Source organism: Culex pipiens, chromosome 2, assembly GCF_016801865.2.
Source record: "Culex pipiens pallens isolate TS chromosome 2, TS_CPP_V2, whole genome shotgun sequence".
In the NCBI taxonomy this organism is placed as follows: Eukaryota; Metazoa; Arthropoda; class Insecta; order Diptera; family Culicidae; genus Culex; species Culex pipiens.
This window is the reverse complement of record NC_068938.1, coordinates 111,264,974-111,278,821: the sequence shown is the minus strand read 5'-3', so window position 1 is coordinate 111,278,821 and position 13,848 is coordinate 111,264,974. Positions and strand designations below refer to the sequence as shown.

The 13,848-nt window shown below is 36.8% G+C and overlaps 1 protein-coding gene across 1 annotated transcript in view; it reads left to right on the top strand.

Moving 5' to 3' along the window:
- LOC120428156 (E3 ubiquitin-protein ligase TRIM9) overlaps window positions 1-13,848 on the top strand; it is a 74,495-nt gene that overhangs the window by 38,057 nt on the left and 22,590 nt on the right. The window contains exons 6-7 of the mRNA XM_039593140.2: window positions 273-305; window positions 11,392-11,531. Of these exons, the coding sequence (XP_039449074.2) occupies window positions 273-305; window positions 11,392-11,531 (173 nt within the window). The remainder of the gene's footprint in view (window positions 1-272; window positions 306-11,391; window positions 11,532-13,848) is intronic.

Genomic DNA, 13,848 nt, shown 5'->3' with positions numbered 1-13,848 from the left:
GATAAGATCTCGTTAATTTTGGGCTTGAACAGCTGTCTTAGATATCGATATTTAGAAAAATGACATTATTTTTTCATTCATAAGTAAATTCACGAATTTACTGAGCATTTTTGAATGTGTCCTATTTTCATCGAATCCAGTCTTTGCTATACATTTCACGAGGAGCTCCCCTCTCGTCGTCGTTTGCTCACGATTTAGGTATCACTTCGATTTTGCACACATAAATAAAATTGCAATTATCTTTCCTCCCCACCCCCACCACTCAAATGCAGCCGCTAAGGAAGGAGAAGAACGACTGCCAGCAGGTGAGAAACGATGACAAGATAATGCTAACAAATGCATAGAATGGCGAACAACGTCACGTACACCCAAACTACTCACATTCAAACTGCACAATCTCTCACTCGATATATTATAGACACGGTTCTTCAGTTTGCATTCGAATAAATTTATTTATGTGAGCTACTCTTTTTTTCGCTTCTTCATTATTATCCCTCCCACGCGATTCTTGTTTTTATATGCTTTTTCTTTTTTAATACCAGTTCCAGTAGCGAGCTTGGCGAGTTTTGCCCGAAGCAGGCTGCGATGATTTATTTTCTCATCGTTTCACTTTGATTCAGTCGCCAGCGCTTGCGACCTTTCGCTCCATCGTCTTCTGACTCACGTTTACGTGCAGCATCAGCTCTACAACGGCCGTATATCACCATCAGCAGATCATGCGTCTCCTTTTGCCTGTACGTGTGCGTACGTGTAAGTGCGAATCACAGCAAACGAGCTGGAAAATAAGCTCCAATTTGGGCCCAGATTAAATCTCAAGTGGCCCTGCTCAGCAGGCGCTGCTTCCGCTGCCCGGGATGCTTGGATGAGCTTTTACGCTAACAACATCGTCAACAACAACAAAATCAACGTTTTTCCAGCAACAAAAAAAATATCAAGTTGATCAAATTTAATCTTTCGGAGAACCCTCCACTTCGTGTGCTTCCGGCGTGCGACGGGTCACTGGATTTTAGTTGCTGACGTCAGGAGCCGGAAGCCAATCGGAGTGTATGAGTGATAAATCTTTAAGAAAAAGCGGTCAACAAAACAGTATTCTTTCGAGTTTTCAGTAGTATCCTAAGTAGGATGTTTATTTTGCAGATTTGTTATGTTATTTTGTTTTTATTACATGTTTTCAATTAAACTGATAGTTAGCGTGGATCTAATTCCAGTCGATCTCGATCACTGTATCATGAAACACATTTAAAATCGGTTCTGAATAAATTATTACCGTCATCAGGGGAGACATTGGGTCTGGGGTGAGATTGAGTAATACAAAAATGCTGAAATTTGAATGACTCAATCTCACCCCAGACCTAATGTCATCCCTGTAACGGTATCATTCATTATTTTTTAAATATTTGACTTATATTCTTTAAAAATTATCAGTTCTCATAACATTGGACACCAATCCTAATAAGTAAAATAAATTACAAAAAATACAAAAATTGCAAAAATTACAAAAATTACAAAAAATACAAAAATTACAAAAATTACAAAATTTACAAAAAATACAAAAATTACAAAAATTACAAAAATTACAAAAATTACAAAAATCACAAAAATTACAAAAATTACAAAAATTACAAAAATTACAAAAATTAAAAAAATTATTGCAATTACAAAAATTACAAAAAATCCAATTCCGACACCCCAGCCCCCAAAACTGGCCACCCTGCTAGCCAGTTATCCATTCATCTTTCTAAGAATCGACCACAGAGGACCATCGAAAATATTTTCCTTTTCCCCGATGGGATTTGCTCATCCTTTTCCGCAAAACCGTCCGTCCGCCGTCCTTCCTTCTAGTTCCGGCTGGATGGCGATGGCGACCAAGAGGAAGAGGATAAACCCGGACGTCGGTGTTTGTATTGTGTCGCTTGGGTTGGGCACGATTCTCCTGTTGTGGTGTGATGGTGTATTCATGCAATCCTCTTGAAGAACCCACATGGTGTTCGCTGGTCCCACCAGATCGATGTATTGTCGGGGGTTCGTATTTTTTCCACCCAAGCTAATGTGTGTCACCCTCTTGATGTCATGTAACGTTTTTCCACGACCCCAGGAGAGGAAAAGATCAGGCATTAGCCATCGTCGACGTCGTCGTGTCGATGCTCTTCACCTTTGGACACATTTTTGTGTGAAGAGGAGTCACGAAGGGAGAGTGAGGACACAGGACAGTACAGTAAACACCGAAACGAAGACCAACCTCAACACGGCAGATGCTGCTGCTGCAGACTGCGGCCAGGGCTTAGTGATGGGAAATGGTCATGTTTGCGTGGACTGGCCAAGTATGTGTTGAGAGGTTTGTCACGCTCGTTGTCGATTCCTGTCGTTGACTAACCAGCAGAATTTGATGCTTCAAGAGCGCTGCTGCTGAAACTGGTGAAGAGGACGTCAACGTCATCGGTTAAGGGTCTTGGGAGTTTTTCCTTCGATCACGGGGGAACCGTAATCCTTGGATTTTTGTGGCTTTTCCGCAGTGTGAGAATTTTCCAGTGAAGGGTTTATGTATCTTCAAAGGTACAATGGATGCATTTTTAAATTGCAAGCATGCTTGAAACTCGATGGTTCTTTTGGATATTTTTTCTTTGCCATGATCGATTCGTTCATCAATAAACGAAATGAAATAAAATGAATGCTTTAAACTAAATTCATTGAAACTTGAAAACATATAAAGCTTTTTGAAGTATTTTTTCTGGGTTGTATCCAAGAGCGATGAACCGCCCTAATTTATAATGTTATTGTCTATGTGATAATTACTACATATTTGATTCAGAGACCGCAGGTCCTAATATCTATGAAAAATAATTCCTGAATTCAGCACTGACTTCAACTGGAACTGAGGAACAATATTTTCAATCCGAAACAACTGGTAACTTTTTCACAAATCTTGATGTGTGAAACAATAGCTGATCTTCCCAGCTTCCTTTCTACCCTGCGGGTTTATTTAAATTATTACCTGTTGTCTCTAAATTTGCAAAATAGTTCCAGCAAACAAAATGAATATGCGCCCTTTTCAAATTTTGCTCCAGATTTTCACGAAATGTCAGATAAACTAAGTCAACAAAAAGGGAAAACAAAATCACGCACATTCTTAATTCATACCTAATTGAGAATATGCAATTTTTTTTTCATTTACATCGTTCTTAAAGCCGAGGAACTTTTGTTTGCCAATTATGCGCAAACTTCATTTTTTTTAAGTAATACTTGAGGATGAAGTTTGTGTAGCGAAATTGCAGTAATTAGCGACTTATCCATGAACCACGTGGACACCTTGAAGGGAGAGGGGGGGGGGGGAGTCTTAGATTTCAAAAAAGTGTCCACGTGGTTTATGGATGGTCCCTTTGCCTTCCTCACTTTACTGAGGTATGCTACAAATCACTCGAAAATGAGCTTCTTAGTTCGACCTCCTAGACCTTCCTTCACGTTTACATATCGACTCAGAATCAAATTCTGAGCAAATGTCTGTGCGTGTGTATGTCTGTAAGTCCGTGCACCAAAAAATATGCACTCGATTATCTCCGGATTCGATCCGTCTTGGAGTCCCATAAGACCCTAGTTAAAATTATTAAGTTTAGTAAAGTACTTCAAAAGTTATGCTTAAAAATGATGTTGACCAAAGTCCGGAAGATTGTAGAAAGTGTGGTTTTTGTAAATTTTTAGAAAAAAAGACCTTTCCAATGAGCTTAAAACATTGAAGATTTGACAATCTTATCAAAAGTTATGAAAACTTAAGTTATATTTTAGTAGTTTTGGGGCCGGATGTCAGATATATCGATGAACATGATATCCGGATTAGAGCTGGGACTTCGGATATCCGGATAATTAAAAAAAATTTCTATATAAAATCAGATATCATCTTTTCAATTAAACCAAATCAAAAGAGATGTACGAAAATCGTATCAGAACTGAAAATTATTTGGATAAAAATATTTGAGGAACCCAAAACAGATAAAAGAATTAAAATGTAACGGATCGGATAGTTTTTCGGATAAAAGTACTCGACCATAAATCATGTGATACAAAATTAAAGGTCCTTTGAAAAAATGTAAAATTATTTTGTGTCGTCCTACAGCCGTGAGACAAAGCTGGCATGTATGAGTTAGTCCTTATTCTAATAGAATTATCAATGCTGCAAGTTATCCGGATATCCGAAGTCTCAGCTCTAGTCCGGATCCATCATGCAGCCCGTCATTAGTTGGATACTTGAAATACTTTTCAAATTAGCCTAAAACATCGAAGATCTGGTAACCCTATCAAAAGTAATGAGCAAAGTGATACTTTAGTACTTGTGAGAAGCCGGATCTTAGACATTTTTGTTGAAAATGATGTCCGGATCAATTATGCAACCCATCGTTGGATGCGTCATCAAAAGACGCATCCAACGCGTCAAAAACAACCCTATGCAATTAAAATAAAAATTATTTTTTACATAAAATTAAAAAAAAATATTTTCCATATACCGATGAGCCAGTCTAATGGTCCTTAAAATATTTCCATCAAACATTAAAAATCGATTTTCTTGAAAAGTTCTAAATGATCGTTGTCACAAGATAGCACACAACAGACGTTATGTTAATCAGTTTCTCAACACTGACCATAATTGAAAATCCGGCTATTATGCCAAATCAAGTATTCCGAGAAAAACGCGTTTTAGTGTTTGTCACCAAATCTACGTCAAGGCAATTTCCCATAAGAGTGGTATATTAGCCGTTTGGTTTTTCGCATCGGCAGCCAAGTCTATACACTATTTCAGTGGAATTCAAGGTTCAGAAGATGCGTTGGAACATCCTCTATCACCTGGTGCTAATATCTCGTTTTTGCCAAAAGTGGATATTAGCCGTTTTTTCAATGTTGGGCAGAACAATATGTCTGAAAAAAAAAAACCTCCAAACAGCATATTTGTACCTTGTAAACCCAATGAAATCCTGTGTTTATAAAGATACAAATTTTGGCAATGAAAAGTTAGGGTAGTCATCAATGAGACACTTTTGGTTTTTAACATTCAACGATTTTTGTTTTTTTTTTTTCATCAGCATGTTTTAATGAGCTTTTTGTTGCGCTTTCTTTCTTTTAGTGTGTTCTAAGATTGACCAAAATATGAGATCGATCTGACGCCTACAGCCAGTGTTATTCAACTGTCTCATTGTAGACGCACTTGGCAGGAACAATGAGACAGCTCGGGAACAATGAGACACTCTACAAAAATCAAAAATTTTCTAGTAAAACATCATGTTTTTATATTGTTCCATTGCAGGTGACTTGCCTTGAACATTTTAAAGCAATTTTGCCAACTTGTAACTTTAATTAACAAAAGTTATACTAAAAAATATTTAAATTTTGTAAAATTCATATATTTATACCAAATAACATTATATTTTTGATTGAATGAAGTTCAAACTCAATAAATATGCCAAAAATCACTTCCAATTCATGTTTTGAAAGATTTCCATAGATTTTGAAAAGTTTAATGAAGAAAAATCAAAGTGTCTCATTGTTACCCATGGGCCGAAAAGAGTGGGGAACAATGAGACAGCCCTGGATTCTGGGTATATTCTAAATTTTGGCCAAACTCAATAATAGGACATTGTAGCCTATCTCATGCCCTGTGAAATGACGAAAGAAATTTGGAGAAATATTAGTTTTTGTGTTAATGGCAGCCTAAGAGCGAAAATGTAATTTTTAGTCATAATTTACTTTTACACCCCAGAATCAAACATGTATGAATAACTTTGCAAGGGAGCTTCCATATCCAAAGCCACTATTATGGCAGACGTGTATCTAGTAGACACACCATTCCTCCAAATATGAGCCTGATTGGTTAAAACTTCGACTTGTGAGAGCCATTTTAACATTGTTCCCCGTGTCTCATTGATGACTACTCTACCCTACTTTACTTAGTGTAATTTACCTAAATACTAAATACTCCAGCTGATTTAGAAAAATAACGTTTTCCGATTACACTATTTTCATTTATCGGCATTATAGATGCAAATATTTATTTATTTATGTATTTTAGATTATTTAGATCTTCCAAAAATATCATTTTTTGAAGTTCCAGCAGATTATGAAATTTTCAAACTATTCAAACATGTAAATTATGTAAATATTTATGATCATACAGTATTGTTAGAAATGCGCCGAAAACTATCATGAAATGAATTTAAGAGCGAGTCCACGAACAGGGCATACCCCTTTGTATGGGACCTCGTTTGGACCTCACCAATCTGCCTGAAATTTTCAGAGGTTGTTTGTACATATAAAACTAGCATCTGGCCAAAATATGAGCACTCTAGGTCAACGGGAAGTGGGGCAAATCGGGACACAAAGTTTAAAGGTTCAGAAACGTCAAAAATCTTAAAAAGGCTATAACTTTGGCAAAATTCTATTAAATTTCAAAATTCAAAATGCATCTGAAAGGACTCAAAAAATGCAACAAAATGCAGTGTAGAGCATCCCGATTGGTTAAATCTAAAGGGAGTTTTTGGCATTTTAGTGAAAAATTAGCATAGTTTTCAAACTCAAATAAAAAAGTGTTCCATCCAGATATCAACTCGGTTCAACCTGCAGCTTGTAGGGGACATCTGGGACTACCATCTGAGACTGAGAACGCTTTGGGTAAGGCAGTTTAACATATTAAATAGACACATTTACTTTTAGTGAATTTTTGGGTGGTGAATTTTTGCTCGGGGGACCCCTTAAATCTCATTTTGTGGGAAATATTCGTGTTCCTGAGACAGTTTCACAATAGAAACATGCATAAAAATGTTTAATTTCATCCATTTTAGCCTTTTAAAAATGAAAGTTGAAAAAAAATCTTCGATTCACATTTATTGAAAATCAAGTTCGTTTCCAAGGATACTAGATGACACCAGAAAAAAGCAGCTTCATAATTTTTTTTAACTTTTATTTTTTAAAGGGTTAAACTGGATCAAAATAAACATTTTTATGTATGTTTCTATTGTGAAATTGTCTCAGGAACACGAATATGATAAAATTATCACCAGAAAATGAGATCTAAGGGGTCCCCCGAGCAAAAATTCACAACCAAAAACTTCACTAAAAATAAAAGTGTCTATTTAATATGTTAAACTGCCTTACCCAAAGCGTTCTCAGCCTCTAATGGTAGTCCCAGATGTCCCCTACAAGCTGCAGGTCGAACCGAGTTGATATCTGGATGGAACACTTTTTTATTTGAGTTTGAAAATTATGCTATTTTTTCACTAAAATGCCAATAACTCCCTTTAGAATTAACCAATCGGAATGAATTTTGTTGCATTTTTTGAGTCCTTTCAGATGCATTTTGAATTTTGAAATTTAATAGAATTTTGCCAAAGTTATAGCCTTTTTAAGATTTTTGACGTTTCTGAACCTTTAAACTTTGTGTCCCGATTTGCCCCACTTCCCGTTGACCTAGAGTGCTCATATTTTGGCCAGATGCTAGTTTTATATGTACAAACAACCCCTAAAAATTTCTGGTAGAGTGGTGAGGTCGATGCGAGATGGGTATGCTTTGCTCGTGGACTCGCTCTTAAGCTGTAATTCTTCAATCAGAATAAAAAGCTTGCAAATACTTGTTGTGCACACAACTGATATCGATGAGTGTAACGAATCAACCAACACAATCTGGAGCTCAGTCTAATCGCCCGATTTCGAAACTGCTTACTCTCGGACCCCGAAGTGGTCCAAGTCCAGACGACTGTGTAATCGTCAGTTTGGTCAAGTGTGTAAATCGGATGCAATTGCAAACCCTGTGGAATGTAACCGAGATTCCGTTTCTGGTGCAATCTAGATCCAGAATCAGCTTCGATGCATTTGTACCGTCCCGAATCCCGAGGAAAGCTCAAATTTTTATCCCTGAACAGTTTTCAGTTTCTTGTTGGCACACAGTTTTCTCTCCCGGAAAGCTTACAGCAGCAAATTGCAACAATGATGGTTAGTGCCCATGGCAACCATTAAGAGGAGGACCAGCAGCAGCAGCAGCAGCAGCACACTTTCATTCTCTTTCTCTTTCCGGAAACGACACTGAATCTCATGCTGCATATGTGCATATCTGCACGCCCTGGGTTAGATTTAATCGAATCTATTCCACAGTCATGCATGGCTTAGCCCAGTCCACGTTGGAGTGTGATGGAGGTCGGTCCTGGATGCTGCCAGCCTGCTCGTGACGGATGGAGCCATGCCGTTTGTGTTGATGTACTGTGGAACTGGAGACCAGATTTGCAGCCAGATACTGAACCCATCATCGACAACTAACCGCAGGAGCAGCAGCAGTTCCAGCTCTAGAGAGCAGTAATGGGTTTGAGCTTTGGCTCTGGTTTTCAGCATCGGCGTTGTCGTTGGGCAATGCAATGTGGGTGAAAATGGAATGCTAATCAATATCGAATGTTAGCTCTGTAACAGGATTTGGAACAGTTGCCAGAGGTTGCCGAGCGTATTATGTTGTGGTTTAGCTGTTGTAGCTGTGGGGAAAGGGATGAACATTTTGTTAATGAATGTTGTTTTTGACTTGATTTTCGATTAGTGAATTAAAGAAACATAAGAATCCTCCCGTTCAAATTAACATCACAAACAAACTTGCATAATTGAAGTAACAAAAATACTCAAAATTTGTTTTATACGTTTTATTTAATCTGCTTCAAATTAATTTAAACTTTTATCATTTAAGTTAAGTTTAAGTTTAAGTTTTGTTAATAAATGCAAAGGAAATTCATAACACAATTAATCAGCTTCCTCGAATGCATAAGTCTCAAATAAATTAGTACCCACCTATTGTGTCATTATCCAGCAATTCACCGATCATCCCTCCCCGGTGGAACTCTCCTCATTGGCATGCAAATTTTCCCATCTTTTGCAGCTCAAAGATCAACAAACACAACTATCAGCACCATTCACACAGGAAAGCCAAACACCGAGCCAAGCTTAAGGCAAAATTAAATCGAATAAGCTGTAATGGTTGTGGTTTTGTCCAGCCAGCAAAGCCTCAGAATCGAATTCTCTTGGACTGGGAGGTATACGGTACAAAACCACTTCTGCCAGGTTGGCCTGAGACTAAACGATGTTGTTCACCTGAGATTTGAGGTCTCTTCTCTGTGCCCAGAGTCTCGGTGCAGAAACTCAGGAGTGGAAAAAAGGTACAACGTTAATTTTGCTTCATTTAGTATTAAATATTTTTAATTAAAATTATGTTATAAGCATTTCAATACAAAATCAACTGCTACTACAAAAAAATTGATCAGAAAGGATTTCTTTTTTGTAAATAATATTAAAAAGTATTTGAGCATAGTTCAATAAGAAAATTTTACATGGTCCAAAGTTGAGAGGGGGCAAAAAACATTTAATTCCAAGGCATTTGAATGAAAAAAGTGTTTTAAAATGGAAAATCCAAAAAATATAGAATGGAAAATTAATACATTTCAAAAACAAAGTAGAACTTTTCAGCACTAAAATTAGTGCTGAAAGTTGAATTTTTTGATTTAAACGATGAATTAATTCAATACATGGATGTTTGACATAAAATTGCATTCAAAAAGCGTTTTCCAGAATTTCAAAAAATGTTGTAAGTAACTCTTTGCAAAACATGATTTTTTCAGCCCTCGTCATATTTATTCAACTCGGTAAACCTCGTTGGATAAATGTACGAGTGTTAAAAACTTCAACTTTTAAGCACTTGTGTCGACTTGTTATGCTATGGAGTTTGACACTAATCCTGACTGCAAATAGTATTCAAGCAAAAAAAATAATGGAATGCGGTTTTTTGCTAAGACATTTCAAATAGTTTTTTAATCGTGCATTTAAAAAAGATATATCTCTTCGAAGAAACATTTGTTAAAAATTTAAAAAATATTATCTGAAACTTCCTATCGGTTCAGCATTGAAAGTTTAAAAATGAAACCAAAAACTCAAAAATAAACAGATAATAATATATATTTTAGGATTTAAGTTTACTGATATGAAGCGTCTTTCTATTTTGCCTAAATAATGTGATGAAGATATACAACAATTAATCTGATCTGATCAGATAAACCGTTCTTAAAATGGAGATTTTTGAAAATTTTAATGCTTTTATTTAAAAAGCTGTTGAATTTCTCGTAGAAGTCTAGCCGAAAATTTACAAAATGATGTTCTTTTTTAAAAAAAGGTTAGATTTTTGGCGTGAGAAATGAAGATTTTTCAAATGTTATTTTATCAAATAAAGTCAATATTTATTTCTCATCGCCAGTTGTCATCAACATGTTCTTAAACAAAATGAATTTAACTTAATAAAATTAATAAATTTTCACTCCAATTTTTGTTACATACTGCTTAAAAAACATGAATAATTAAAATCAGTTCTCAACGATTGAACAATCCTGAAAAATAAATAAAAATCAATCTCGATTCTCAACTTTTAGTCTATTAGGATAACCTTTCAATTACTTATCTCAAATATCAAATCTTGTTTACTAAAATTTAAACCACACATTGAACCACAGTTTTTTCGAAATAGATTGAAATCAAGTTTAACTTTGCCTTTTTACGCAAACTGAGTGCACAGCAGACCAGAGTCAATATGATAAATGAAATCTAACCGTCCACAGATCAATCATCCCGAAGGCTGTGAAGTGAACCGTGTCGGTTCGGTTGTGGATTGGATGGGTTTTCGAAATCACCGCCGTGGCAGGCAGCTCAACAAGGTGCATTTCGTCGCCATTTGGCCGATGATGGCAAGATCACGCGCCCGCCGTCAGCCTCAGCACTGGAGAAGTGTGGTCAATTGAGGCATGTTAAGTAGATTTAACCTTAAAAGGCACAGAGCACATTTAGTTGGCAATTACCTACCTCTTTTGCCTATCGGAGGAGGCTCGAGAGCTGTTTGCTGTTCATTCATGGCATTTTCGTTTATTTATTGGGCCTATTATAGATTCGCAACTGCAATCAGCGCACAGATGCAAAGTATGAATGAAATTTACGTCTGATGGAGGTAAAATGAGACCAATTACGGTTTCAAAAGCTCATCATTGCTGATTAGTTGCGACGAAGGTTATATCAACTTAAAGGTTATCGTTTTCCCCAACTGCCATAAAAAAGCTCACATTTCTGTTCCATTCAGTGTTCATTTAAACTTTATTATGATCTTTTGATTACTTTAATTTGCCCTTCCCAAAACGACAAAAGAGTGAAACTTTTCCCTTCCAAAAATGTGAATGCAAAAAAAAACACATTTCCCTCTTCTTTTGCCAAAAATGTGCCCCAGCGTAATATTAATAATTCAAATTATTCATTTCCATTTTCCTGGCTCTTCGCCATCATCACATCGCATCGCGTCGGAAACGGACATCTCCGACCCCGTGACAACCTTGGGCCCCCCTTCCACAGTTCCCCTGGCACCGATCATAATTCCCGAGGATTGTTCCGCCGAAAACAACTCGGTAACTGTTGCATGGCAGCCGCCGAGTCACTCCTTTGTGCAGGGTTACGTCCTGGAGCTGGACGACGGCAGTGGTGGCGAATTTAGGGTAAGTGTGAGTAAATATACTTAGGTTGCGGTTTCTGGGTAGTAAATCATCCACGGGGTCGGGATCCCGGGTCTTTACCCGTGGGGCACTTGTTGGCACTACTGCGCTGGCCTTGCCAAAATCCTTCCCTGAAGCGACCAAGGCAATGGTGCCAAATTGCGTTGCCTTGATAACGTGTGTAATTATTATACAATTATGACTCATTTTGAGAAATTACTGGGAGTAAATTGTCCAATTTGCTGTAAGTAGCTTCAACCTGTGATATACATTGTAATGTTTATTTATCTGATGGATTTACAGCTCAACAGTTTCACAAGCATGATTCCTGAGTATTTATGTTCGAAATTTGAACTGTTATTTTTTGGCTTGAAATGCACTAAAATGTTCTTCACACTCTGAAAATTGATGTAAGTGCGACAAAATGCAAAGTGATTTCAGGTCAGAACGTGTTTGACACAAGTACGTTCTCGAATATCGTAACCATTAGTAATTATAACTTGGGACTCCAGCAACCAAATTCAACCAAACTTTAATATAATGCACAGAATGGTAAACCAAACAAAAAGTGTTTGTTATTGTTTGCATTGTGTGCTCAATTTTTTGATTATTCAAGGTCCCTAATGAAAACGCATTTTTCTCGAAACGTCAAAAAGAGACGTGCGGCAAGATAGCATGTCAAATGATCTATCAAGTAGGCGGTACAGCTTATCCGACAAATTATTAAAAACTTAACAAATTAAATGGTTATTTATAATATCAAATTTGCAACTCGAAATCTTCAATCTTACATGGATTTTTTTAAGAATTCCAATTATGTGAAAAAAATAAATTTGAGAAATTTTCTGTTAGAATTACACATTCTCATTTCTTAAAATCACAACGTTTTGGCTTCCTCACCTTACTGAGAAAAGGCTATAAAATCACTCGAAAAATGAACTTCTCAATTAGACCTCCTAGACCCACCTTCATGTATACCTAACGACTCAGAATCAAATTCTGAGCAAATGTCTGTGTGTGTGGTGGGATGTTGATCAAAAAATTGTCACTCGATTATCTCGAGACTGGCTGAACCGATTTTGTCCGTTTTGGCCTCATTCGATCCGTCTTGGGGTCCCATAAGTCACTATTTAAAATTATGCAGTTTAGTCAAGTACTTCAAAAGTTATGCTAAAAAAACAATTTTGACAAAAAATTGGAAGATTATAAAAGGGTGGTTTTGCCTTCCTCACTGAGGTAAGGCTATAATCCTGCTCTAAAATTGAACTTTTTATTAAAAGCTCGAAAACCCACCTTGATGTATACATATCGACTCAGAATCGAAAATTGAACAAATGTCTGTGTGTATGTGTGTGTGTATGTGTGTGTGTATGTGTGTGTGTATGTGTGTGGGTATGTGTGTGTATGTGTGTGTGTATGTGACCAATAATGTCACGCAGTTTTCTCAGCACTGGCTGAACCGATTTTGACCAAACCAGTCGCATTCTACTTGGTTTAGGGTCCCATACGGTGCTATTGAATTGTTTGAAGTTTCGATAAGTAGTTCAAAAGTTATGTATAAAAATGTGTTTTCGCATATTTTCGGAAGATGAATAAATGGCAGTAAACTGAACCAAACATCATCATGTTATACATCGTTATTTAGGTAATTGAAAGACCTTTCCAACGAGTCCACAACTTTGAAGATCTGGCAACCCTGTCTCGAGTTATAACCACTTAAGTGATATTTATGTACTTTTTTGTAGCCGGATCTCATTTAAATGAATGTAAACAATGTCCGGATCCATCATCCGACACATCGTTGGTTAGATAATTGAAAGACCTTTCCAACGAATCTACAACATTGAAGATCTGGCAACCCTGTCTCGAGTTCTGACCACTTAAGTGATATTTATGTACTTTTTTGAAGCCGGATCTCACTTAAATGTATGTAAACTATGTCTGGATCCATCATCCGACCCATCGTTGGTTAGGTAATTGAAAGACCTTTCCAACGAATCTACAACATTGAAGATCTGGCAACCCTGTCTCGAGTTATAACCACTTAAGTGATATTTATGTACTTTTTTTGTAGCCGGATCTCATTTAAATGTATGTAAACAATGTCCGGATCCATCATCCGACCCATCGTTGATTAGGTAATTGAAAGACCTTTCCAACGAATCTACAACATTGAAGATCTGGCAACCCTGTCTCGAGTTATAACCACTGAAGTGATATTTATGTACTTTTTTGAAGCCGGATCTCACTTAAATGTATGTAAACGATGTCCGGATCCATCATCCGACCCATCGTTGGTTAGGTAATTGAAAGACCTTTC